Here is a 27,368-nt window from a genome sequence, read left to right as displayed (position 1 = left end):
CGTGACCAGAGAGCAAGTACTGGAACAGAACAGAAGATGCTCCCAGCACTCTGATCCCTTAGGAAGTTACGAAGGTTTCAGAAGCTCTACATGAGGTCACCGGATTGCTCGGTACAGAAAACTCACACATCTGGTGACAGAAAGGCTGGGAGAGCGGCGCTCAATGCCAAGCTCCACAAAACAGAAGGATTTTATATACGGCTGACCCTCCAACAACAGAGTTTGAGCTGCACGAGTCCACTTTTACATGGATATTCATCAATACACTGCAGTACTGTAAATGTGCTGGCTCTCTCATTTTCTTTTTTTCTTTTTTTTTTTTTGAGACAGAGAGAGACAGAGCATGAGCAGGGGAGGGGCAGAGACAGAGAGGGAGACACAGGATCCGAAGCAGGCTCCAGGCTCTGAGCTGTCAGCACAGAGCCTGATGCGGGGCTCGAACTCAGACTGTGAGATCATGAACTGAGCTGAAGTCGGATGCTTAACCGACTGAGCCACCCAGGTGCCCCGGCTCTCTCATTTTCTTAGCAATGCCTTAACTTTATCGTAAGAGTGTGGTACATGGGGAGCCTGGGTGGCATCCGACTCTTGATTTTGGCTCAGGTCATGATCTCATGGTTCATGAGTTTGAGCCCTGCCATCAGGCTCTGCGCTGACAGTGAGGAACCTGCTTGAGATTCTTTCTCTCTCCCTCTTTGCCCCTCTCCGGCTCTTTCACTCCCTCAAAATAAAAAATAACATAAAATAACTATCACAAATACAGAAAAAGATAAATAATACATCATCAGCAAAAGCACCCAGAGTGATACAAATTAGCCTGAGGCACCTGGGTGGCTCACTTGGTTAAGCATCCAACTTTGGCCCAGGTCATGATCTCACGGTTTGTGAAGTCAAGCCCCACATCGGGCTCTGTGCTGACAGCTTGGAGCCTGGAGCCTGCTTCCGATTCTGTGTCTCCCTCTGTCTCTGCTCTCCCCAGCTCACTTGCTCTCTCTCAAAAACAAACATTAAAATAATTTCTTTTTATTAATAGCCTGTATGATAGAGCAAACTCCCAAGTCCTAATTTTAAACTGTTACCATAACCGACTGAAATGCTACTTTTAACTACAGATCCTTCATGCTGGCACCCCAAGGCAGGGGTAAAGTAAAAATCACTCTCCTTGAAGAACAACTAGAGAAGAAGGAGAACCCTCAGCCCAGGGCCATCTATACAAGCTTAGCCAGGGAGGGAGAAGCCCTCGCGTGAGTGCGTGAGTGCAATCACCTGTCCTGGAGGACAAGCGGCATCCCTCTGCCCGCACGCCACTTACCACTGGGCTTGACCTCCCGCACGTAGTTGCTGGGAAACCAGCCGGTCCTGCCATTGTGCGTGCCCTCCCACCAGCCGCCCTCCTCGACCCGCGTGACGTGGATGATGTCGCCTTTCGTAAAGGAGAGCTCATCTTCATTGGTCTGCTGGAAGTTAAACTTCGCTCTCACCACCAGTTGGCTGTTGCTATTATCGGTCATGTCCTAAAAAGGGAAGAGGGAGAGAAAAATTTCATGTGGTCTGCCTCATTACAAAGTGAGATGTTTTACTAGTATAATCAGAGTGCAGCTGCCCCGTTCCAACAGCAGAGCACTTTTTAAGGTAGACAAGCAGGTTTCCGACCTCCCTGCAGTGCCCTGACCACCACCACCTCGTTCCAGTCCCAGAGGAAACCCTCTCAGTGGTTTTAAAGGTCTTTTTCTGGCCACAGTTACACTTACATAAACATGACATACTTTCATGTACACTTACATCAAATTATACAGTACATCCTTCAATACAGTGTACAAAAAGTTAACACACTGAGGTGATTTCTAGAATTATTTTAGTCTCAACTGTGTAACTTAGCTGTATGGCTGTGCCAGTAATTCTCCATTACTAGATTTAAGGTTATTTCTAGTATTTTTCTACTGCAAGACAAGGCTGCATTAAAACTACATGCACATCTTTGAACACACCCGTAAATAAACGTATACCTTAAATTCAGGTCAGAAAACATGCGACATATTTTAAATTTTAGTACCTATTCCTAACTGCCCTCCAGAAAGTTTCTCCTCACACTAAACTACATTCCCACCAACAGTAATTCAGGGCTATTTCTTTACACGCTCACCAGCACTGAACATCGCCAAGCATTTTTATTTTTGCCAAACTGCTGGGAAGAAATGGTACCTTTCAGTTTGCATTTTTCCTCAGAGATTAAGCTTGTGTGCCCACTCTGAAAGGTGGGAAGAGGAGGCAGCCAGGCTAGAGTTTCTATTTCCATCTATCCCAGACTAGGTGCTGGAGAGGCTTGTAACCGGGAACCACCAACAGAAGCAAACTAAACACATCCCCAAGAAAAGCCTGATCTCCCGGTGAAAGAAGAGGGGCAGAGGACAGGTCCACCCACCGACAGGGGGTGTGCCCTCAGTCTGCGCCTGGGCGTCCACGGGGATGGGGAAGAGACATGTCCCATGCCCCACCGAGCACCCGCTTGCACTGGTGACGTCAGCAAAGATCAGGCCGGGAGTCCCTGCTCCACTCTTACCAGGTGGCAGCATGTGGCCCCATCTACCCGCCAGCATCTCAAAGAACTAGACTCAAAAAGGAAAAAGAACTTACAAAATTTACTCAAAATGACAGTGAAAAAAGAGCCCCAGGAACATGTGGAAAATGACGGGCTTGAGACTGGAGTCACCGGTGTCGTGGAGGAGAAAGCAGTGCTGAAAGGCAGTATGAGGAATGCGGCTGAAAACGTCCCCAACCTGAAGACAAAGCCACAGAGCCAGGAAGCCGCATGGACCCCACAGGGAAGGAGCCTAGAGAAACCCGGCTCAAGTCACATGGTAAAGACACTTCGGAAAACGAAGAGAATTTTCGCATTGGAATAAAAATACGGCTGTAGTTACGCGAGCTCTCCAGCACTCCCCAGCCTATGCGCCCTCTCTCTGAGAAGCTCCTGTAAGATGAACTCCTCCTCAACAGGGGGGTCAGTCAAGAAAAAGCAGAAGAGGGGGAGATGGGCTTGGGTCAAAGGGAGGGTGGGGTGACACAGGAGGACGGCTCAGGCAGCATCTGGCAGGAGCCTGGCTACAACCAGGAGACTCAAGTGGCCACAAGACGTCAAGGCAGTTCCCTGGGAAGAAGTGAGAAATCCTAATGGGTCTGAATGTACAAGAGATTCTTAGAAACCAGCAAAAGATGAGGGCTGCAGTCTGCAAAGGGCGCACAGAAAACTCCAACAGGCAATGATTATTTACTCCAGAAAACACCACGCTTTCAGGAAAGGAAGCACAGTGATCACACACACCCTGGCCATCCTGTGGGTCTGGGACATGGTGAGGGGACACTGACCGGACCCAACAGAAGCCATGGGAGCACTTGGCCAGGAGGAAGGTACGGGCCAGGATGCAGAGCGAGACCCCGACCCCGCTCCATGACAGGAAATCCACACTGACCACACTGCAGGCTTAAATCCAGCTTCACAGAGGCGTTCACGGAGACAATACAGGCAAACCCCCGGGGGCCCGATGAGCAAGTGGGACCTCCTGCACCAAGTCTGGAAGGACCCAAGTCTAACCAGCTGTGCACGTCACCAAACCAGAAGACAGACAAAGTGCAGTGGTGACAGAGCTTCCAGAGGAGCAGACAGTTCTTAGAATGTTTATTCTTTATTTAAATGTGTATTTTACATTAACTTACAAAAAGTTAATTTAAGTACATGCGTTAAGTGTCTTATCTAACCAATTTAGCACTTCATACATACTGAATGTTTAATGCTTAGAATACCCTAAGTATTAACATGAAAAAAAACTCCCTTCAGCACTGGGCAAACTGAATGAAAGCTCTGGCCGACATGCTGCTTGCCTGGCGCACTTGAATGGCGAGGGACAGCTTAAAGGTCACCAGCCCCGCGGAGGCTCCCTGCCCCCTGCCCCCCCACTCCCCAGCGATGGCACAGGTCACAGCCCTGGTTAAGGAAACCAGATCAGGCTGCCACACGGCATCGGCTCATCTCTGCAAACCATGGTCACCCTGCATCAGCTGTCCACCACGATCTTCACCCCCTCTCCTTCCTGTGACCCACCCTGGGCAAGCTGGCTTTGTGTACAACCCGCACAGAGCCAATCCCAGGGATCCGTTAACACATAACCAAGAGCAGGGGCAGAGCGGGCCCCAAGGAGGTCGAAGTACCCCCCAGGAGCGACCCTCTAGCCAGCCCAGCCACCAGTGCACAGGCCCTCTCCAGGCACAACACCAACCTGAACGTTACAAATTAGGGCGACTACACTCTCCCCCCACGTCACCAATTCTCTGCACTCAGGCACAGGTCAGGCGAACACCACTGCCGCGTCTTCCGCACAGAAATAGCCACTCCACAAGGACAGGGGTGTCCCAGGACAGGTAGGAAGAAAGACACAGAGGACAGGCAGCCAGCCTAGATCTCTAGAAGTTTAGATCTACCTAAACTTCTGATGCCACAAGTGTCCAAGGATTCAGCACCTACTATATCAAAGATGTAAGCTTAAGATGTTGTTCTAAGGAGTGTTACGACCACAAGATGCCAGAGATGGGGTGCGAGAGGGTGCCCCAGACAGGATGTCGCAACGGCTCCACACCATCGTCCAGTCTCAGATCCCAACACTCAACAGTAGCATTCAAGTCACTGCCGCTGATGTTGGCAAACTGGAGAGCAGGTATTTAACGGCTCTCCTCTTTGGGATTTCTCTCCTTCCCCTATTTAAAGGGTCTCCTGCAACTGAAACTCATCAGCTACCTGGGTTCAACCTGACACCCCACGATAGTCCACAACACAACGGGCTGAGCCAAGAGCAGCCAGTCACAGAACGAGTGCACGCTGTGCAATTCCGTTTATGTCCAACACAAAACAGGCGAAGTTCATCTTTACCGTCAGAAATCAGGACAGCAGGTGCCTTTTGGGAAAAGCAGACACAACAAAGGTGACACCGGTCAGGTTCTGCTTCTCGATCTTACACAGGAATGTCTGACTTGTAGAAATTCATCTAGCTGTTTTCTAGATGTAGGTTTCAGGTCACTAAGTCAGTGATGGGAGGACACTGTGGGGCCCACTTACTGTACCTCGTCTGGGAGCAGTAACCTGTACCCACCACACTTGCCCCTCAGAGCTGCCCTCCGAGGCCTACAAAGGCCCACCTGTCAATATCATGCACACCCAGAAATGCATCAAGTGTTTTATCCCACGTTCTGAAGTCACCCTAACAACCCAAAACCACGATGTCCTGGAATGCTACCTTCACACAAGCCCCGTCCTCCCCGTTCCCTGGAAGGGGTAATCTCATTCACAGAAGAAAAGCTGGTCAAGGAAACACCCAACTTCTCTTCCAATAGCCAGTACTTCCCTGTCTTGCAAGCTTAGGTAAATACTGTAACTTCTCTACACTTGCTTGCTCATAATGTATTTCATCAACTAGAACATGCCAGAAATTAGACAATACCTTTTATATACTCCAAATGCTGTCAATTATGACATACCATCAACTTTAGGACACATGCTACTTTTGAACCTGTGAGAAGGTTTCAAAAAAAAGTCTCAGAATTGCTGAAATGCGGTAATGAAGTGGCAGAGGTAGTAGAGACGTGAACAGCGTGGAATGCGTGGACACACGGAGATGCAGGTCTGAGAAACAGTCCTGGGAGCGCAGGGACCAGGGCTGGCCCAGTCCCAGGTGGCAGTGGGGACCACAGGCAAAGGCAGTGCTTGAGGGGCTCAAGGCAGGACTCCCACAAATGAAGGGTGGTGGCAGCAAGCACCTGACCTCACCACTCCCCACAATCAGGGAGGGAAACTTGGGAACCCAAGGTCATACTTCTCAGGAGTCAATGGATGAATACTTTGGCCACAGAGGGAGAGGAGGAGTCCCAAAAGCAGTCAGTACAGTTTATTCACCAGTGAAGGGTGAAGTCAGCCCCAGACCAGAGGAAAAACAAGCCCCAAGTCAACAGCCTGAGCCCCCCTCCCCTCCAAGGAGCCGCACTAGGTCTGGGGGAGGGCACAGTATGAGCACAGGGGCACAGGAAGAGCTCAGTTTAGCAGAGGGTGTGGGCGGGGGTAAGGGGATCACCCCCAGAAATGAACAGTGAGGAAGTAACAGGGAAGAAAGGAAGTTAGAACTTCCATGTCAGTGCAGACAGAACACCAGAACTGCTCAAACTGGCCTCCATCACAAGCAAGAAACCCATCCTGGAGTCGAGGGGTTCAGTGACACAGAAGCGATCGTGCTGACAGCAAGCACTGAGGTGGTGGTCAGGCAACGCGTGCTTAACAGAGGTGCGAGTGAACACGTGTGACCAGGGGCTTTCAGAGTGCACCCTGAGAACACCCGTCCTCCCCCTGGGAACGGCGGGGCCTCACACGATTTTAGGCTATGGTTTGCTTTAACAAAGACCACAAAATTTACATCCAAGCAACCACCTACTGTTTTAGCTTAATTTTTTATTATGGAGAATTTCAAACACGAAGTAGAAGACAATGGGTAGGTGGAGGTTCACCTATCACCTACTTTTCTCCCTCTCCCCATATTATATTGCCCCTACCCCTCTGGCCACCATCAGTTTATTCTCTATGGGTCTGTTTTCACTTTTCGTTTATTCATTTTCTTTTCTCAGATTCCACATACAAGCGGAATAACGTCGTATTCCACATTCCACCATCCACATTACTGCCAATGACAGGATTTTATTCTTGATGGCCGAGTAGACTGCGTGTGTATGTGTGTATACACACACGTTTCTCTCACACACACACATCTTTATTAATCTGTCTGTGGACACGAGTTGCTTCTGTATCTTGGCTGTTGTAAATAATGCCAAGAATTAACCTCTGAATTTATTGTAGCATTTATCTTTTTAAATTAGTGTTGGTTTTCTTTGGGCAGATATCCAACAGAATTGCTGGATCATATAGTATTTCTACGTTCCATTTGAAAACCTTGATACGGTTTTCCACAATGGCCGCACCAGTTTCCATTCCCACAACTGTGCCGAGGTCTCATTTTCCTCCACGTCCTCGCCAACACTTGTCATTTGTCTTCTTGACCCCAGCTATTCTGACAGAGGTGAGGTATTCTCTCTGGTTCTGCTTTGCATTTCTGTGACGGTCGGTGAGGAGCACCTTTTCATGGGTCTCTTGGCCATCTGCAGGTCTTTGGAAAAAGGTCTATTCAAGTCCTCTGCCCATTTTTTAATTGGGTTTTTTGGTGTTGATTTGTGTAAGTTCTTACTAGATTTTGGATAATAACCCCTTCTCGGAGAGGTCGTTTACAAGTATCTTCCCTCACTCAGCAGGCTGTCTTCCCCATTTGTTAATGGCTTCCTTGGCTGTGACAAAGCTTTTTATTTTGGTGTAGCCCTAATAGTAATTTTTGTCTTACTTGCCTTAGGAGACATACCTAGAAAAATGTTTCTATAGCTGATGTGAAAGACATCACTACCTTTGTTTTCTTCTACGAGTTTATGGTTTCAAGTCTCACGTTTAGGTCTTTAATTCATTTTTGTTTATTTTTGTGTACGCTGAAAGAAACCAAGTGGTCCAGTTTCACACTTTTGCATGTTGCCGTCCAGTTTTCCTGCCACCATTTGCTGGAAAGACGGTCTTTCCCCATTGTATTTCCTTGCTCCCTCTGTCAGAGCCAGACACGTAGTTGTGGGTTTCCTTCTGGGTTCTCCATTTTGTTCCACTATCTACATCTATTCTTGTGCCCTTACCATACACTTTTGATTGTTGTGGCTTTGTAGCGCACCTTGAAAACTGGGATTGTGATACCTCCAGGTTTGTTCTTTCTCAAGATTATCTTGGTTATTTGAAGTGTGTGTGGTCCCATACAAATTTTAGTATTATTTGTTCTGGTTCTGTGACACGCACTCTCTTATTTTCACAGGGATTGCATCAAATCTGCAGACTGCTTTGGGTAGTGTGGACATTTTACCAGTATGGACTCCTCCAATCCATGAGCATGTTTCCATTTGTTTGTGTCATCTTCAGTTTCTTGCACTGTTTTATAGTGGAGTACAGGTCTTTCACTTCCTACATTAAATTGATTCCTTTTTTATTTGTTTTGGTACAACTGTAAATGAAATTAACAATTTCTCTTTCTGCTGCCTATCACACAGCTTTAAATAAACATTTGTGCCATTCTTGGGGCACGTGGGTGGCTCAGTCGGTTAAGCATCCAGCTTTGGCTCAGGTCACGATCTCGTGGTCTGTGAGTTCGAGCCCCGCGTCGGGCTCTATGCTGACAGCTCAGACCCTGGAGCCTGCTTCGGATCCTGTGTCTCCCTCTCTCTCTCTGCCCCTTCCCTGGCTTGTGCTCTCTCTCAAAAATAAACTTTAAAAAAAAATTTTGCCATTCTTGCTTCATTGTAATTTTTAATCCAAGAAATTTCCCTCAAAGTACTATCAGTAACACCTGCAGAAAAACTGAAGGGCACAGGAAGTCATTGTCGCACAGCAACAGGGCAGCAGCCAGCAGGGTCTTCCGAACATAGCGGGTGCAGAGGGCTTTTTATTTCTGCCATTACTTAAAATTTCCCAAGCTCATTATACATTAATCCTATGCTTACTGTGATCTTAGTAACATGCACCCTTCAACATTACACTTACCCACATTTTACTTAAAATTCTCCATCTGCAATCTAGCCTTCACTTCTCAAAAACCAGTAGTTACAAGTTGGCCCTGGTAAACGGGTGAGGCAACATATTTCTCTACCCAGAGTTTGCAGATTTCTTACATTTTCCCCTACGAGTTTTATAAAAGCTAATTTTAAAACTTTTCCAGGGGCACCTGAGGGACACAGTGGGTTAAGCATCTGACTGCATACTGATTTCAGCTCAGGTCACAATCTCACAATTCGTGGGATAGAGCCCCATGTCGGGCTCTGTGCTGACAGCGTGGAGCCCGTTTAGGATTCTCTCTCTCCCTCTCTCTCTGCCCCTCCCCTGCATGTATATGCTCTCACTTTCTCTCACAAATTTTTAAGAAATATAAATATCATCCAAGTGGTTTGGTATTTTTTCCTCAATGTGGATTAAAAACACTCCCAACAGAGCTCTGCAAAATTCACCTAGTATTAAGCCCTTGCTTCATGGGGTCACTGTGGGGGACAGGGGGCCGGGGACAGGAGCAGGGGACGGGAATGTCATCTGCAAGAGCCCGGGAACAGCGCCTAGAACAGGGCAGACACAGCAGTGGCACCAAGTGCATCGTACATAAGATCAGAAACAGTAACGAGGCTTCTCTAAGGAAAAGCAGGTAAACAGCAAGGAGTTAGCTTGTGTTCAGAAAGTTCAGGAACATGTAAAACTCTCATTTCCCTTTTGCAGCTTCCTTTTTAACCGTCCTTGAATGAAACTCAAATTCCCTCCACAAAATGCAACTCTAACCGATTTATTTAAGCTAACCGTTAGCTTGACAATACTCCTCTCTGTGTCGAAGCAGGTAGGACAGCGGTGATCCCCAAACACCCACGAGTCAGGCTCTCCTTCGGCTCATGCTGCAAGACCACTGGTCTCGAAAACAATTTATTAAAACAGGACGTGAAAGCAAAGTCCCACAACTAGCTAATCTAAGTTAAGTGCCATCACCTGCTAGCTCACAAGAGGGCTCGGAGCGTTTCCAGAACGACACCTGGGGCGGCCTCCCTGCACACAGCCCCCATTCCACACCATACCACATCTCTCTCCAGCCTCGCATGGTCAGCTTCACGGCTGCACCCCACGTGCTCTGCTCATGGCCTGGATCCTAACAACTTCCACGTGGATTTTTCCTCACTTCCCAGAACAGTCATGCACCCCCTTCCTTACCCACTTCACCAGCACCCATGACCAGGGAGCCCCTCCTTCACAAGTCACACCCTGACCCAGGAAGGCACGCTAAGCCACACTTCCGGAAGGAGAAAGACCACCTTTTGATTCTTTGCCTGTTAGCCATTTCATCACACGTCTAAGCACTTTTATATTTATCCCCATACTTCCGTACGTGTGCACAAAGCAGAAAAAAATACCATCTTACAAGGGACCAGGGAAACACTTTAAAGCACACACATCTCTCCAGATTAACAGATTTAGGAGTCTTAAAATATAACCCCCAAAATACACAAGTCTCTCAAAAGCGGTCACGTGTAAACATCTGGAGAACCCGGTGATGAGCACACACCACACCCCAATGAAGAACAGCGGGAACAGAGCCAAAGCACCCGCTGGCTGTGCAGCACCCTGTTCAGAGGCACGAGCACCTTTCTGGATACACCTGCACAGGCTCCTCTCCCCCAACATATTCCAAAAACCAGCTCTCTCCAACTTACCAAACTTCGATACTGGCCCTGGAACAATTTTGAAGTCCGACTGTGCGAAGGCTGGGCTCCCAGGGAGTCAAAAGACTTTATCCGATGAGATGAGGGCCGGGCACACACGGAGTCACTTCCCAGGCCGATGTCTGAAAAGGTCGTGCACAGAGAAGAGCGAGCTGAGACGCTGGACACCACGCACTCTCGTAGCACACCAGACTCTAAACTGGGGCAGCCCCCGGGGGACGCACGGCCAAAGCAACAAAGCGGGCCATTTATGCAGAGCAGTCCGTCTGCTACCCAGACAAGGTGCGCGCGCTCCAGGAAGTAACTCGAGAGAACTACTCATCCGTCCCTCTCCAGTACAATCTTCACATTTCTTAAAGGTTTTGTAACTGGTTTTAATACTTTCCCTTCCCATGGAAAAAACAAGCCTCTCAAAGTAAGTCAGAGCACCAGCCAGGACTCAGCCCCAACACATCACCCCCGCCCACCCACTCCTCCAGGATTAAGCCTCAAAAAGGGCCATAAGCAGCAAGAATCCTCTTGCAACAAAAACTCCGACTTTAAACCAAGAGAAAAGTCCCCTGACAGCTTTTAGCTAGAAACCTGTCTGAGCAGGACGTCCTCAAAATGCAGACAGTCACGCCTTCCTTCCAAGTAACAGGAAGGATGGATGGAAACAGGTACTAAGGGGCTTAGCACTCTCCCCGAGTCTCTTCAGGAGCAGAGACTTAGGCCAACCAACAAGTAAATGTTAGCAACCCGCTTCTTAGAAGTCAGTTGACCAAAAAACAAGGCCATGAAGAGGTTTTCTAAGGAAATCGCCAGACCAAGATCCACACAGCTAGCATTCTCTCAAAGGCACTACATACGTAGGGAGCCATCTATAAAAATATCCTTAAACGTGATCTCCAGTTCCTATTTTTCTGAAGGATCTGTTGGGGTTGGCTTACACAGGGTCTTACAAAATTTTCCGCTGTCAACTGCAGGTCTGAAGTTATCACAGGAAGGCCCTGATTTCCAGCTGCTGTTGAGGTACACGGGCTGCGGCTCCAGGCTCCAGTTTTCCGAGAGCCGAGCAGGGCTGCGCGCACAGACAGCGGCCGCTTCCCTGGGCTTCCGCCTGGCTCCATGGACACTGGTGTCTGGAAACCCAGTCCTACAACAGCCTCGACAGCCCAGTCCTGAATCCCTACCAGGGCACCTCCAAAGGCCCCTACAATTCTCAGGTCCTGCTTCAGGCTGTGCATAATTGTCAGTGTTTTCTACTAAGGGTGGGCACAGGCCTTGGGAATCTCAAGCACAAAACCAGCTCCTCAAGGTCATTTCGTGGAGATTCCACCCCCAGCAGCTGCACACTTGTCCTCCTCACCCTCGCCCGGCTGTCACCTGACTCCACCTTTCAAGGGAACATTTAGTGCATGAAGGAGTCCCACGACATCCCTTACACTTCCTGTCAGCTGTCTTTCTTCTGTCCAGTTAAAAGGCAAGTATTTATCAATACATCTGGAGACAAGGGTCTTCAAGTGGCAGAAGTGAAAATAGTAACAGACTTTTCTCATTCATTTAAAAGTGAATCTAAAAGGGAGTTAAAAAGACAGGGTCACTTCCAGCACACAGGCCTCAGGAACAAAATTTAAAATCAAGTAGCCCAATATAAGAGCGAAAATTCCTTCCAGCTGAGAGACCATGTCAATGCTGAAGAGCCCCACTGATTCCCTAACTTCCAAGCAGGTTTCCAGAAAGGACATCTTACTCACTCCATGTCCAATGCTGTCAGGGCACAGGAGCACCACTGCTGCACAAGGAGGAGGGGGAAGCGACAGTAACGTGCCCGGGAGCGATGGGACCCAGGCCACGTTCTATTACAAGGAGCACACGCCCAAGGGCACGGATCACAGCCGGCCCCATCGCCTCCCCTCTCGTCCTCCCCAACTTGGCACCTGTCCCTCAACTGCAGCGAGACCCAGCATGCAGAAGCAAAGCCAAAGTGGCCCTCTTGTCCCCTACCAGCCACCAGAGAAGGATGCCCTGGGAGCAGCAGGGTCACAGTAAAAAAACGACGTGTACTTGTCACATCTGCCATTCTTGTCCCGCCTGCCATGGAGCCCTCCATCAGCCCTCAGACGCTCCCGTGAAACTCTGAGGCACAGATGGTTATTAGAAGCAGCTGGCACACAGGCCCCACATGGCGAAGAAACACAACCGTACCCTCTGCACCAGTTTCTTCTTCCGTTAAATTCCGGGGATCTGATCTACAGGTTTCCATCATTGTATTACCCCCACCACTACATAATCTTTCTAATCGGCTTGTTCGCCGTCAAGCTAGCGTTTTTACAATGTGGGACTAGAGAAGGCAGCTTCACTGCCTAATAACCTTCACAAAATGCCACGAAGTTCTGTTTGTAGAACATCACGTGGGAGGATAATACTAACTACATTTATCTTTGTACCCCCCCCCCCCCACCTTCTCCATCCTGGTCGTTCTCCCTCCTCCTGGAGTCAGAACCTCACCGACAATCCCACACTTGATCACAGAAGGTCCTATCTTATCAATGGAGCGAATTCCCCAGATAATCCATCTCAACAGCCCTAGGAGGTTTTCAACTTCAAACCGCACAGATAGGCTGGGAAAACGCAGCCACATCAAAAGCCCTGCCTGGAGCTGGGGGGCAGCGGCAGGTGCTCTGGGTAGTGCCTCCCGCGCCCCCTCCCCCACCCCCCACCTCCGTGCAGACAGCCATCCCAGCAAGCAAGTTCTAGGAGGGGGCTACCTGAGCCCTGAGCAGAGAGCACCGCAGAGCTGGGACTACAGCTTGAGATGCTTTGCTTCTGCTCCTCCCCACACTCCCTCTGAAGGGCCAGGAAAACAGGGACAAGAGCCCCTCAGAAAACCACTTGAGGTTCTCATCAAAAGACCCCAAGGTCAACATTCCCCCGTAAACCTGAAACTAAAACTGCGTAGAGGGAAATGGAAAAATAAAAATGACTTTAAGACAGAAGCGCCACTAAGTTCTTTTAGATCCACACAGCTCTCCAAAGACAGAGCTTCTCGGTGCTCGGGGACAGGCAGTGCCTCCCTCCAAGAAATGTGCACAGAAGCTCTCCTGTCCTCCCTGTACCTGGGAGCCCAGAAGAGCAGCACAGGGTATCCTCAGCTCCACTCACCCCTTCACTGAAGGAGGGCCCGGGCTCCCCAACACAGCAGAACCCATACCCTGGGCACCGTCACAGCCCGCAGAAAGCCTGGCCGTGGCAGGGGGTTACTTTAGGGCTACCTCGCTGGCTGCCTCCTTGTCATGGTCACACCTCTCAAACTGGCACTACACCTGCTCCCTAAATGTAAGCTTTCATCAAAAGAAATAAAAACCCAGAGAAAGGTGCTTCTAGCTCCAAGACAGCCTGGGAGTCCACCCACACAAAACACCTTTCTCCTCTGCTAAGGTGGCAGGCAGCAAGCTTTCTGCCCACAGAAAGGAAAACACCTGCTATCCACCAGAGGCCCGAACAGCAAGACTCTGATCTAAGAAGAAAATATCACAGCAAAAATTAAAGCCAAAAATGTAACAGGATGGTTTGTTTTCTTTTTAATTCTATAATGCTCATGTCTGCCTTGCCAACCGAAACGCACATGTTTTTGCCCTTTGGTCTTCCCACCCCCTCAAGTTCAATAAAAAGTTCTTACCTGCTGTTACTTTGTTTAGAGTCACTAAGGAACTGAGGACCTTGTTAAAATTCTGCCCCTGATACAAATCATTTGCATCAAATGTCTGAAAGGAAAAATTAAACAAGTTAGTAGGGTCTCCTCTGTCGGGTACAGGACAAACGAAGTTCTCACAGCAACGGGAGGACCACAGCAGGATTGGCTGAGCAAGTCCTTAAGAGTCAGCCCAGCCTGCAAGGAGCAGACCGGTGGCCTCAGCTTCCAGCAGAGGGCAGGGGCCAGTCAGAGCTCCCGGTGCAGGCACACTCTGATGTGGGGCAGGAGACCAGCGTCCTCACTGCCAACTCCCCACCTGGCCCAACCCCCTCGGCAACACAGGGTGGAGCCCCATGAGCTACTGGGCTTGCTTCTAGATCCTGTCCCAGCCCCAAGTCCACTCCACAGCCAAGCACAGCAAGAGAAACACATGCTGACAGCAGGAGGAAGGGAAGACAGAAGTGGATTCCGGAAGAGGGACAGACCAGTAGCTCCGGGGACACCTCTGCTCTCCAGGCACCGCACTGAGGCCTGACCGGGATGGGCTAGTCTATACCTCCTCCAACCTCGGCCACCTACAGACCCAGCACACAGGAGAGTCCATCCCGGCACGCAGGTGCACGTACACACACACACACACACACACACACACACACACACACACACACACACACACACACACGCTGAGAGAACACGTCAGCTTGCCTAGATACCTTACAGCTGGTCTGCAAGTGTGCGCACAGGCACACACACAGATCTCACTCCCAAATACTGCCTGGAGGACACACACGGCTTTTGATCATCAGGTAACCACCACAAAAGATTGTAACAGTAAAATCACCTACAACGGTGCCAGAAAAATTATGAAAATATTTCTTTCAGGATGTCGATAACAAAGGTGTATTTAGAGACCCAAACGTAAACTCTGTTAACAGCCTTAAGTTTCTCGCACCAGGGCAAAAATGAACAGACATCACCAGCCACTCCAGGAAGGAGGGTCAGGAGAAGGAGGGCCCGGCCACCTCTCCCCTCCTCCCTCCCCTCCTCCACTTCACATCCTGCCAGGAACCCCTCTTCTTCCTGCCTCCCAGCCCCCACCCCCTAAGTCCTCACAGGACTCCTGGCCACACTTCCGCACCAGACTAGGTCAGGCGCCCTAACCAAGCTCTCCCAGCACACTCACCTCAAGGACAACCTCACATCCCGCGTGTATAGCCACCCTACACTGGAAAACCCACGAAACCAGAGTTTACAACTCCCAACATCTAGCAAAACGGCCAGCACACAGTACAAAAGGTCCAACGTCTGCTGAATGGATAAATGCACCAGTCGACCCATCCATCCACCCTGCGGTGTTAAATGTCACCATGCGGGACATTCACACACAGAGCAGCTAAGGGGAGCCTTTCCAAATCTAATTGCTGCCTTCCTCAAAATTCTTCAGTTAATGGCCTTCTGCCTTTAATTTCTGAAATGAGTAAAAACCATGAGGTAGGTTTATTTAAACATGAGCAAACAGGGGCCCCTGGGTGGTTAAGCGTCCGACTCAGGTCATGATCTCACAGCTCATGGGTTCGAGCCCCACGTCGGGCTCTGTGCTGACGGCTCAGAGCCTGGAGCCTGCTTCAGATTCTGTGTCTCCCTCTCTCTGTGCCTCCCCCGCTCACTCATGTGCTCGTGCGCATTCTCTCTCTCAAAAGTAAATAAACATTAAAAAAATTTTTTAAAAAACACCAACAAACAAAAGAAAAACTGAAGAACTTCAAGAAAGGAGGCCATCAAATCATGGAGTCAAGGGAGGAGCTGGACATACAGCTTGCTTTTTCTAAAAGCTGGAAGAAACTGAACAGAGCCTAACGCCTACATGTGACCGCATCTAAGCATTCCAGACAGTCACTGGTGCCATTTCTCACACAGCTGACGTACAAAATGAATCAATTTCACGCCAGACCCTTCCTGTAAAAAGCACCCCTTCCAACAGAGCGTCTTTAGAATCAGCTTATACAACACAGAATCTAATTCATTTGTGAGATTTCAGAAACGAGTCAAATGAGCATTATCTAGGCGGACACATCTACCTACGTTTTGTTTAACGTGTTAGTTGCATTTTTTAGGAGCACCATGAAGAGCATTAACTTTGACAGGCCTCTGCTTCCTTGTGTCGAACATCAACGTTCCTTTGTAAAACGCAGGAGCAGCTAATCTGCCCGTCTTTCAGCTCTGAAGTTCCAGTTTTAGAGATAGGAAAATTAAATACGCAGTACCCTATGAGAAGAATTCAACATAAAAAGGTCTACTAACCTTCATTGTGGTGAGGCAGCAAGTCACAAAACCCAGAAAAACAGGATGCTGAAAGCTGCAGCTTCCTGTTATTCCAGAACTATATATCTCTCTTACTTGGATACCAGGAAGCGTCTGGTTGGCCGAACCTTCCCACCGACGGGCTTCCATGTGACCCCACAACTTAAGTGGATTCACATCTGTGCTACATTTCTTCACAGGAAACTACACGAGAGGAGACAAACGCTTGCCGCTGAGAAACACACATTCTGAATCCATGAAATGTTCTGACTAAAGCCCAGCTCTAAAAAAAGACTATTTCCCGAATTAGGAAACTATTCAACCAAAAGAAAAAGAAAACCAGAAAACTCTTGAGTAAAGAGTCTGCACTAGGAGAAAAGTCTCATTAGAACTTCTGTTTTAGCGTCTCGGCACAAGTCAGCCCACACGCGGGAGAACGATCAGGACACCGGCACACTCCGCTGTCCAGGGCACTCCGCGCTTAAGGACACTGGCCCCACCTCAGGGCCTACCCATGTGGCCGAAAGAGCAGCACCGCCCACCCTGGCTGGGGTCAGGAGCCAGCGGGAGGAAGGAAGCCAACACTGGGGTCCCCTTTGCCTCCGGTGGCGGAGCAGAGGTTCTCAGGAGAGGCTGCATCTCCAGGGATTCAGAAAACCAAGACACTCTGGCCAAACCCCAGGCCAGTTAAATTAGCACCCCTGAGGAACCCTGACCCCATGTGATTCCAGGCAGCAGGGGGAAAAAAGCCCTGGAGGGACAAGGAAGGTGTGAATCCTCTCCCCAGGCGGGCTCCACTCCAGACCAAGACCAAACTCACAGTGAGGAGGGACCACTCTGTGGCCCAGAGATATTGGAAAAGCATATCCCCAAACACTCACCCTCACTTTCGCATTTACGTGAATTAAATGTATACAGCAGAATCCAATATTCTTGAAGTAAAATGATCCTGTTCCCCCCCTCAAAATACTAAATTTGTTGATATTTAGTATTTTATTAATCAAAAGCAACAATACTATAGTGACAGGGAGCAAACACGACCCCCAGAGAGAGCAGGACAGAGGTGAGCAGCGTGTTCCAAGTGACAACACAGCACTGTCCAAGGAGCCTGAGCCCTGAGCAGCCGGCCCTTTCCTGTGTGGAGGCTGCCCTCGCTTGTTATAGCCTCACAATGTACGGAAGCCCTCCCAGGCTTCTGCTTTCTCATCCTTAAAATGGGAAGGAGGGGCGCCTGGGTGGCTCAGTCGGTTAAGCATCCGACTTCAGCTCAGGTCACAATCTCGCGGTCCGTGAGTTCGAGCTCCGCGTCAGGCTCTGGGCGGATGGCTCAGAGCCTGGAGCCTGCTTCCAATTCTGTGTCTCCCTCTCTCTCTGCCCCTCCCCCGTTCATGCTGTGTCTCTGTTTCAAAAATAAATAAACGTTAAAAAAAAAAATTTAAAAAAAATGGGAAGGAAAAACATACTGACAAGGACAGAAAGCAACATGCAAATGTCTCACATGTTGGATTAGGAACAGATTTTAAGAACTGAAGTCTTGCTCACCAAGCTTCAGGTTTCCTATAATACTGACCCATCAATAACCACATTCTACCATAGAAAACGGTTTTCCAAAACACAGTTACCAAGAAAAAAAGCTTCCTCGATGCCTGGGGGGTGCCCAGAAGCAGAGGCCTCACCGGACCAGAGAAGGGAGTACAGGCATCCACACCACGCGCCCTGGAGCACGACACTGCACCTCTCTGCATCCTGAAGGACCCTACTCCATCAAAGTGCTCAGGTTCCCACCCAAAACTCCCACCCCTGAAGCTGCTGCTTCTGACAGCCCAGCCCTCCCTCCCACTCACCTGTCCACCCTGACAGCGTGGACACCGCGGCACCCCAAGGCTCACGAGGGAAATACACCAGCACATAAGAGGAAGGGCAGCCCCGCAGCCTGCACACGGGTCTGCTCAAGGCTCTGGTGTACCTGCTGCCCGGCTCCCCGCCCTCGCTGGCCCCGGATGGCTAGCACTATGTGGGAACACTTCCGCAGAACGGCCATTCCCTGCGCGGTCTGCCCAACGCTGAACTATCCGCTGCCTTGTCACACAGTCAACTCTCAGGAGGGGAAACCACGGTCAGCTTCACCTGAGCCCATTCTTAACACAGTGGGAAACAATCTCAAACTCCAAGCAGCACGGGAGGCCAAGACGGGGAGGGTGCAGGCAGCGTGAACCTCAAGGGCAGCTGCTGTTAGCAGGGCTCACGCAGAGCAGACAGATGCCCTCAGCAGCAGGGGAGTGCCGCCCAATAAGGCCACCACAGCACCCCAGCGAAAGGTCCTGCCTGGGGAAACAGACCTCCTTGCAACAGGAAGGAAAGGATATTAAATCGAGGCTCTGGGTCCGGGAGTCCTGCCTCCCCAGCCCAGAAGGGACTTCTAAGAACCTGCTGACACACTATGCAGCCTGAAGAGGGCCCACCCTCCCCCAGCCTGGACTTGGATCCACCGAGGCAGCAGCATCGCTACACACGGCTCTCCTCTACACCTCGGGTCCCCAACTGGGCACCTGCCAGATGCCCCAAGAAACCTGGGGCTCCCTTCTGGCTGCAGCCCCCATTATGAGCTCACACGGGACCACACATCTACCAACCACCACCACATCAAGGAAGAAGGCTGCAGTTTTCTCCACCAAAAAAAGCAGTAAATGAAACTATTTCATTAGATAAAGATAATTAAGATAATCATCTCCTCCTTTAACAGGGAAGAATGCCAAATACCAAAAAGATTCTACCCCCGAATACATCATTCTCCTTGATTCGGCCAAAGCAGGGCACTGCTGGAATCCTCCTGAAAGTATCAGCATAAATAGCATCCCCACCCCAAGGCAGGCAGCACAGGACATCACAGACAGGCCAGCCACGGGGGCCAGCAGCACCAGCAGGGCAGAACCGGGCTCTCAGGTCCTCTGGTGGGACCTGCCCCCCATCTCCACTGGGGGGCGCCCACACGGGGTTAAACTCAACAAAAGAGCACACGGCTATGCCAGGGGACACCAAAAGCTACCAAGGAAGTCTCCAGGCTGTTTCTTTACAACTCCGGCCAGTCCCAGGTGTCCCTAAACAAGGTACAACCTGCAGAGAACCTTGAAAGAAAGGGAAGGCTGACGGAAGAGCTCCGAACAAAGCAGCACAAGCGAGACGTGAAGTGGGGAGTGGACAGAGAGCGAGGCACAAGGCGGGGAGCGGCAGTGTCCGCAGGACACACACAACCACCACGCCAGTCGCTCTGCACAAACAGGAGCTCGAGAGGAAGTCAGTTCGGGACAGCACATGTACGCCTGGGCCACCTCAGACCAACCGGGCCCTGTGGCCCCCCACACCTAGGAGCGTCCAGTCCAAACCAGGAGGAAGGGCACGGAGGGCCGGCACAGGAGCACAGGCCCGCCGAGGGCCCCTGTGGAAGGTCACCGCATGGCCCGGGCGCCGCTTCCCCGCCTGAGGAGGGAGAGAAACGCCACTGGCCAACCTGCAAGGCCCCCCCCCCCACCCCCCGACACAGGACACCACTTAGAGGAGGGCCATAAACTGGGAGGAAAGGAGAAGCAGGGTCAAGAGAGCCGGCCTTCCCAGGACACCTCGTGAAGGCTGAAGGAGGAAAGCAGGGGAAGGAGTTACGAGGCCACAGAGGAGGGTTAGGGTGCCCCCCTGCACCAGAGCCACGCCCCTGCACCAGGTTCCAGGTGGATGACAGGACACAGGAAAGGAGAAGTCAGCAGGACCCCAGCCCACCAGTGGGCAAGAGAATCACATGGCTCAGGAGAGGTGGGGGCAGGGCAAAGCCCCATCCCACCAGCACCTGCTCCAAGAGGTCAGGAGGGGTTTTTTCAAAAGGAGGGACAAGCACGCATGTTCACAGATGTGGAGCCCCTCAGCTCTAAACCAACAGCAGAGGGAGGAGGGCGCACCATCTGTGTCAGGAGGTCACGGTCAGGCCTGAGAGGCCGCCCGCCCAGCAGAGGCCCAGACAAACCAACCCCTCAGAGCACCCACCCCACCCCCCGACCACTAACCCCAGAAATCCTGCCTGTGATGTCACCAGAAGGGCTAACACATACCACCAAAGACAGGGCGATCTGGCCAGGTTCACCCTCCCAGCCCGAACTTCCTCTAGTCCTCTAAACATCTTCTATTTTGACTTACACGGTCACATGCACTACCAAGTTTAGCTCCTGAACACACACCGGAAATCAGGAAGGCTCACCTATACAGGAAGACGGGGCTGTGCCACACAAATGAAGCAGACATCACCAGCATCCACCCGGCAGGGCAGTAACAGGAGGGTGACACCCCCGCCACACTCCCCCCCCTCCCTGCGAGAGCTCCCCGAACACACGAACCTCAACCTGACAGAGGAGGGCTGCATGAGGAGAAGCCGCCGTGGTTCTCAGGAAAGCCTTAAGCAACAGAAGACTGCTCTGAAGTAAACGGGTTTCCAAGGCACAAGTTCTAAGAGCAGATGCGGACCCAATCTAGAACCGTCCCATTCATCACATCATTTTCCGACTTTTTGGTCTAACTCCAATTCACCGCAGCTGGTCAGTTAGCTCCAGCATCTGCTCCCCACCCCCTGCCACGCCTCCCCGTGGGCTCGGTCCACGCACGCACGCGCACCAGCTCTGAGCAGGATGATGCATGCCAGCCCCGAGCAGAAGCTGTAGGAGCCTTTGGGGGTATCCGCCCATCTGAAGGAGACAGGCAGGCCCAGGCCAGAACTGCAGCATCAAGATGACCCTGAGAGCACAGCAACACCCTATTTGTAGCTAACACGCAGCCAGGAGGATAAACCTCTGGGCTTCAGAGTCTCGGAGATGTGGGGGCTGAATGACAGCATCTGGCAAGAACTGGCAATACACCCACATGCCACATTTTCCACAACAGAAGGGATTCTTGAAGGGGACAGAGTACATCTTCAAAAAAAAAAAAAAAAAAGAAGACATTAAGTGAAACAGGTCATTTAGACTCAGGCCAAGTTAACACTAAAGGGTCAAAGTTAAAACCTCTTCGCTGGATAAAACAACCCTCAGCTATTCAAAACAGGAAAAACTGTTCCCCACAAAGCACTTCTTATTGCAGAGCAAACGAGGTTTTCCCTTCCTTCCCAAACTCTGGACGCAGTTGTCACGTAACTGCTCGGGAGTGACGGCTTCACGTAGCCTCCATGAAGAAAAGACACCATGTGTCCACAGGCTGGCCCTGCAAGCACTCGATCTTTCTCACGCACCCTCGACTGGTCCGCCACTCTACACCAGGTGCCCTAGGAACCAGAAGGCAGGCAGGGCCAGCAGAGCGACAGAGGGCTTCACCACCTTCAACCTCCATCGCCTAGACCGCCGCTCGGCGTCTAAGTAACAGGTCCCTCAGCCTCAGGGCCCTCCACAACCTACCTCGCAGGTCCTGGGGTGTCAGCAGTTCCCAGAGGCTCCACCGGGGGACACAGCTCTGGTCTCTCGGAGGCGGCCTGAAAGCATCCCCAGGGCTGGGTCTCAACCAGGCTGCCCACCACAGCCATGTGCTCCAGTCCTCACAGCAGCGATGTGGGCACTCGACAGGAAGACCAGCACAGTGCCTGCGACTCAGGACTGCAGACCTGCGTGCCATGCTGTCCCTAAGGAGGCCCCCGTGCGGCCCACTAGAGGGAAGGGCCCCGGCCCCAACTTGAGAAACGAGTGCCCAGAAGTGTGAGCACGGTGCTTGAAAACCAGCACCATGTCCACCGCCACGGGAGTCCCAACCGCATGTACACCTCTCCCCTCAAATCAGGTGCCCATACCTCTTCCCTGGATGGCTCCACTGTCACAGAATGTCACTCTGCATTCTGTGGAGTGCGGACACACCTCACAACGAAGTGGGACAGGGTTCCCAAAAATGTAACTAAAGGATGCCTAACGTAGTAAGGCCTGAAAGGCTCTCCCCACCACCCCCTCCCCCCCCCGCCCAGCTCACAATGGGGGCCTTGCTTCACCCTGACTTCCAAATGTCACTGATAATACTGGAAATCAGAATGTCTTCCACACAATAAAAAAGCAAACCACAGCACCAAGTTGATGGTATCACTCATCATATAAGAAAGACCCCCTCAGTCAAATCTTTCGACTAGAAATAAAATTCGAACCAGCTTAAACGAAACAGCACTGTTCAGGTAACAAGTCGAAAAAGTTAAGAGCCACAGTGCAGAAGTCATAAGTTCTGGGCCATCTTTTTGTCTACTGTCTCCGGCATGGGCTGCAGTTTCAGGAACACTCCTCCTACTGAGGTTATGCAGCCCCAGGCCAACAGCAACGAGCCTGCCATCCTAGCAGCGAATGGCTGGCCCTGAGCCACCGGTCACAACCCCACAGCCAGAGAGGCAGAGGGGCCCCGGGAGCCAAGGTGACACACACATCCTCCCAGCATCTTGTGCACGACCCCAGTGAGCAGGGTGGGGACCCCCTGCAGCACTGGGGGCTACACAGAACCTGAGAAACAGGGTAGTGGAGATCTGTGGGCTGCCTCGGCTGCCCTCTGCACGTTCCCCAGGGCTCGACCACCACCCACTGACTGCAGACCACCAACCACAGCCACTGAAGAGAACGCGTGCCTAAGTTATGCCCCTGGCTGAGGACACCCTGGGTACATGCAACAAGAAAATCACAGGGAACGTACAGACATTCTTTCTACCATCTCAGGGCTAAAGGAGAGACCCCCACAAGGGGAGGCCAGCCAAGCACGTTCAACTCTTGTAGCTTTAATGTTCCAAATGCAAGGAGCCAGGTCAGCTCCTCCAGGGAGTTTATGAGGAAGCTATTTCTGACGCAAGAAACTTACTCTTGGCACGGTTCTGGAGTGTAGTTCGCCAAGTTAAAAATATAATTTTGTCCTATCACATTGTCAAGAGAAATTGGATTTTGTGGCAAGAGGAGCAGAAAGGAGTCTTGAAGTCCTGCTATTTCAGTTTACTGCAAATGGTCCATACTGATGGGGACACGGGAGGAACAGGACTCTGCAGTGATTTCGCCCCCTTGGCTTCTGCAGGTTTGTTCTTAGTCCTGCCTACTCCTCCACTCCAGGGATAAAACTAGCTTGGCGATGGCTTCTATCAATACCTACCAGTCACCCAGTGTGCCCCCAAACAACTTTCCACTTTAAAATGAGAATTAAAGCATATTCAACGCTGTGCATTTGACGGTATCAACACCCACATACGAACGAGGGCAGGGACCACCCAGATCAAAAGAAACCCCAGCCCCATGTTTTAGGTGGTCTACAGGAAGGGGTGGCGGGGGGGGGGGGGTGGGAGTGATAAACCCTGAGAAGTGGGGAAGACCACCGGAGCAAAGAAAGCACCAGCCGGCTTTCAGCCTCCACAAACAGAAAGCAGCAGAGAGGCCGAAGCCCCACCAGGCAGGGAGGGAGGCTCCAACATCCACGGAGGCCTCTGGGCGCTGTGCTCAAGACTTCACGCCAACCTTATTTTACAAAGAAGACCCGGCCCCCAGGACGACGGTGTGATGGTCTGGGAGAAGAAGACAGGAAGCCGGTGAACCACTGCATTCTCCTGCAGGCGTACACGGGGGTCCACAGCAAGCGGGGCAGTGGGCTCAGACACCCATGCACAAACACAGCGCCCCACCAGCCTGCAGCAGGCCCCCAGGCTGTCCGCAATGCCAATGGGGTGAGTCTGAAAAGAGCAGCCCTCCGGTGTCAAACAGGGGTCGGAGCAGAAGGACTCAAATAAGTTAGGTGCTAACGTTTAGAGCCAGGAAGGTAACAAGTACACTGCATTAACTTTAAAACTTAGCGTGAATAGTTACAAAAGTCAAACTTTGAGAAACATCTCAAAGATGGTAAAGTGCAAGGGTGCCTGGGTGGCTCAGTCGGTTAAGCATCCGACTTCAGCTCAGGTCATGATCCCACAGCTCATGAGTTTGAGCCCCGCATCAGGCTCTATGCTGACAGCTCAGAGCCTGGAGCCTGCTTCGGATTCCGTGTCTCCCTCTCTCTCTGCCCCTCCGCTGCTCACACTCTGTGTGTCTCTCTCTCTCAAAGATAAACAGACGTTAAAAAATATATATTAAAAAAAAAAAAAGCTGGGAAAGTGCAAATGTGAACTACCTCTCATCTCTCCCAAAGTTCCACTGAAAATGACAAAAGAGGCTTTAAGTAATAAAGAAGGAATTTACTGCAGCGCTAAATGGGGCAGGGGGCAGGGGCCATGAGCAATCTAAGCAAGGCCTCAGGGGATTCCACAGCACAGGAAAGAATGGGCCATACTTCTAAGGGGACCCAGGAGCACCTCGGTGACTGCTCCAGCAGGAGGACAGGAAGCAGCACTTCTCCAGGAGGAGGCCAAGCACTCAGACCTCTGCCCCGTAAGGAAAGCTGGCTGCCTACACCAGATCCCTAACAAGTCACTAAGTCCAGGTACTACTGGACCCACTAACAGACACAGAAGACAAAAAAGGAGACAATTCTACCTAAAATGAAATACCCTAAGAGCCCCACCATAAACTTCAAGCCGGGGCCGCCCTCTAGCTGGAGTGAGACACGGGAACTGGGGTAGAGAGAAGGCTCATCCCTCTACCCTGCTCAGGGAGAGCATCCAGACCCTTCCCCCCAGATTTCCCACACCTGTTCCCAGCCTCGCCCCTTACAGGGCCCCTCTTGTCTCACCTACACAGCTGTACATTCATGTCAGCTATGGGGCCTTTATTCATATTACAGGAACCGCAAAGTCCAGCTTTTTAAAAGCCCTGGACATTACATACAGAACAGAGGCGAACAGAACTCAGACCGGGAGCAGCAGCCTGGCTACAGGCCTCAGGGCCCAAGAAGCACAGCAGAGGGTTGTCTGGGTTCTGTGGGGGTTTTTGTTTTGTTTTGCTTCAGATGCAACCCAGATGCACCAAAAAAAAAAAAAAAAAAAAAAAAAAAAATACAAAAACAGCCCCAGAAAAAGCTTGCCCTCTCTGGCTGGAGCACCAAGAAAGGGGCAGCACAGCAAAAAGGAAATTTCTAGACACTAGCCCTGCCCACCAAATACCGAGGGGGAACATGGCCAATCCCACCACTCACGGCCATAACAAAGTGCCCCTCATTCAGTCTGCTGTGAGTCCATGAGGTCACACTGTGGGTTCCTCCTCTTCCACACAGGGGTGAGCTCCAAGAGGAAAGATCAAGAAATACAGGTTTCTTGGGGCACCTGGGTGGCTCAGTTGGTTAAGTGTCCAACTTCAGCTCGGGACATGATCTCACGGTCCATGGGATCGAGCCCCGCGTTGGGCTCTGTGCTGACAGCTCAGAGCCTGGAGCCTGCTTCGGATTCTGTGTCTCCCTCTCTCTACCCCTTCCACACTCGCATTCTGTCTCTCCCTCTCAAAATGAATAAACTGTTTAAAAGAAAAAAAAAAAAAGAAATACACGTTTCTGGTACAGCATTTAAATGTGTAAAAGTACTGAAAAACTAAGAATTACTAGACAATGCAATTAGTGAAAACCAAGATACAGAGATGTTTCAAGGAGCTGGGAGGCAGGACAAGCACACTAAATCCATCCCATTCTCAGGGATCCAAAGGAAGGGAGCCACGGTGGGACCACAGAAGCGGATCAGGACTTTTAAAGGTGAAAATCCAAAGGTCTTCGTGACAATTAGCTATCACGACAAACTGAGAAAGTACTCTTCAAACTGCTCAACCCTGTACAGACAGAACTCTCAGTAGACAAGCAGTTCCAGTTTTGAGTGAGCAGAGAAGACAGACAGTACTTGGTACCTGACAGGAGACTTGAATAGATGCCGTCCACATGCCCAGACAGACGTTCAGGTCAGTGTTATTTCAAGGTACGTACATTTAACAGAGCCTGTTAGCAGGCACACAATGACATAACAGGACTACAACGTGACTGCTGGCACAATGCCTCCCTAGAGCAGTCTACAGCCTCCTGGTCTCAGGTCTAACCTTGGCAGGGCTATGCTGAGAGTCCTGAGGGCTGGGCCGATCTGCTTAAAAAACAAACAAACAAAAGCAACCACCACCAAAAGCAGCAGCTTTCCAAAAATGCTAAAATGCTTGGGTACCTGTCTGTGCCTATTATAATCTTCCACACTGAAACGTTCCCCTCAAGTTCAAGGGTATGACATATCCCAAGGAAGGAAAACCCCAAATGCCACAATTCAGATTCTCTTTCAATTCCTATTCGGGACAGCTCATCAAATCCACGATGTTTTGTTGGTTCAGCTCAACCAAGGCTAACCAGGGAGCTGCTGGCTTTACCCACCCAGGTATCCGCCCACTCACCTTCTCAAGTCTGGCCACGTGAAGCGTCTCTCTCCGCACCCCAACCCCATGTGCTCCACTCCAGCAGGACTCCAGCCTCAGCCCTGGATCCCACCTGCATGCTTCCACCCTACTTGCCACACATGGCTGAGGCTCCAGAGACACATGTTGTGCATGGATACTTTTCCCCAGGGCAAAGCAGGGTTCCAGAAGGTCCTCATCAACTGTGTGCAGACTGACCACCACCTGGAGAAACACTTTCCCATTCTCCACTTGCAATGAAATACAAACTTGCTCTTCAAGATCTTTGAACCTGTCCTATCCAATAAATGGTCAAAGGATCCCCGTCTACCCCAGAGGTGTTATGGCAGGCTCCCAGGGAATGCTGCCCCATCACGGGACGTTCCCTGCTACCCCATTATGAGCCCAACGAGATGCTCAAAGACACCCTGAAGACGTTAAGTTTCATCTCAGAAGATGGGAAGTTTCCAGGTCTCGTCAGGGTGAAGACAGGTCAGAGCCGGGGCAGTTGTGAAACCTCCACACCTGCTTCCCAGCCCCTAAGCAGCCTTGCCTGGTCCTCAAAATAGGACATCTGACTGATGGCCGTGAGACTCCCGATGATGATCCAGAACAGACACACACACTTTGTTTTACATTACAACCAGTATACAAACACAAAACCCACATAATAAACATGCAATTTAATAACCTCACACTGAAAGAATTAGCAAATG

At 50.8% G+C, this 27,368-nt stretch overlaps 1 protein-coding gene across 10 annotated transcripts in view; it reads right to left on the bottom strand.

Moving 5' to 3' along the window:
- ARHGEF7 (Rho guanine nucleotide exchange factor 7) overlaps positions 1–27,368 on the bottom strand; it is a 134,076-nt gene that overhangs the window by 61,793 nt on the left and 44,915 nt on the right. For 3 of the 10 annotated variants that reach the window (XM_023253244.2, XM_023253258.2, XM_023253276.2), the window contains exons 3-5: positions 14,024–14,108; positions 10,354–10,484; positions 1,313–1,514 (exon numbers count right to left, since the gene is read on the bottom strand). In XM_023253244.2, coding sequence (XP_023109012.1) covers positions 1,313–1,514; positions 10,354–10,484; positions 14,024–14,108 — 418 coding nt within the window. Of the gene's footprint in view, positions 1–1,312; positions 1,515–10,353; positions 10,485–14,023; positions 14,109–16,339; positions 16,494–27,368 lie in introns of those variants that run through there. The other 7 variants (XM_023253241.2, XM_023253248.2, XM_023253271.2 and 4 more) reach the window with 5 other exon arrangements.

This window comes from Felis catus, chromosome A1, assembly GCF_018350175.1.
Source record: "Felis catus isolate Fca126 chromosome A1, F.catus_Fca126_mat1.0, whole genome shotgun sequence".
Classification (NCBI taxonomy): Eukaryota; Metazoa; Chordata; class Mammalia; order Carnivora; family Felidae; genus Felis; species Felis catus.
This window is presented reverse-complemented; position numbering and strand designations above follow the sequence as displayed.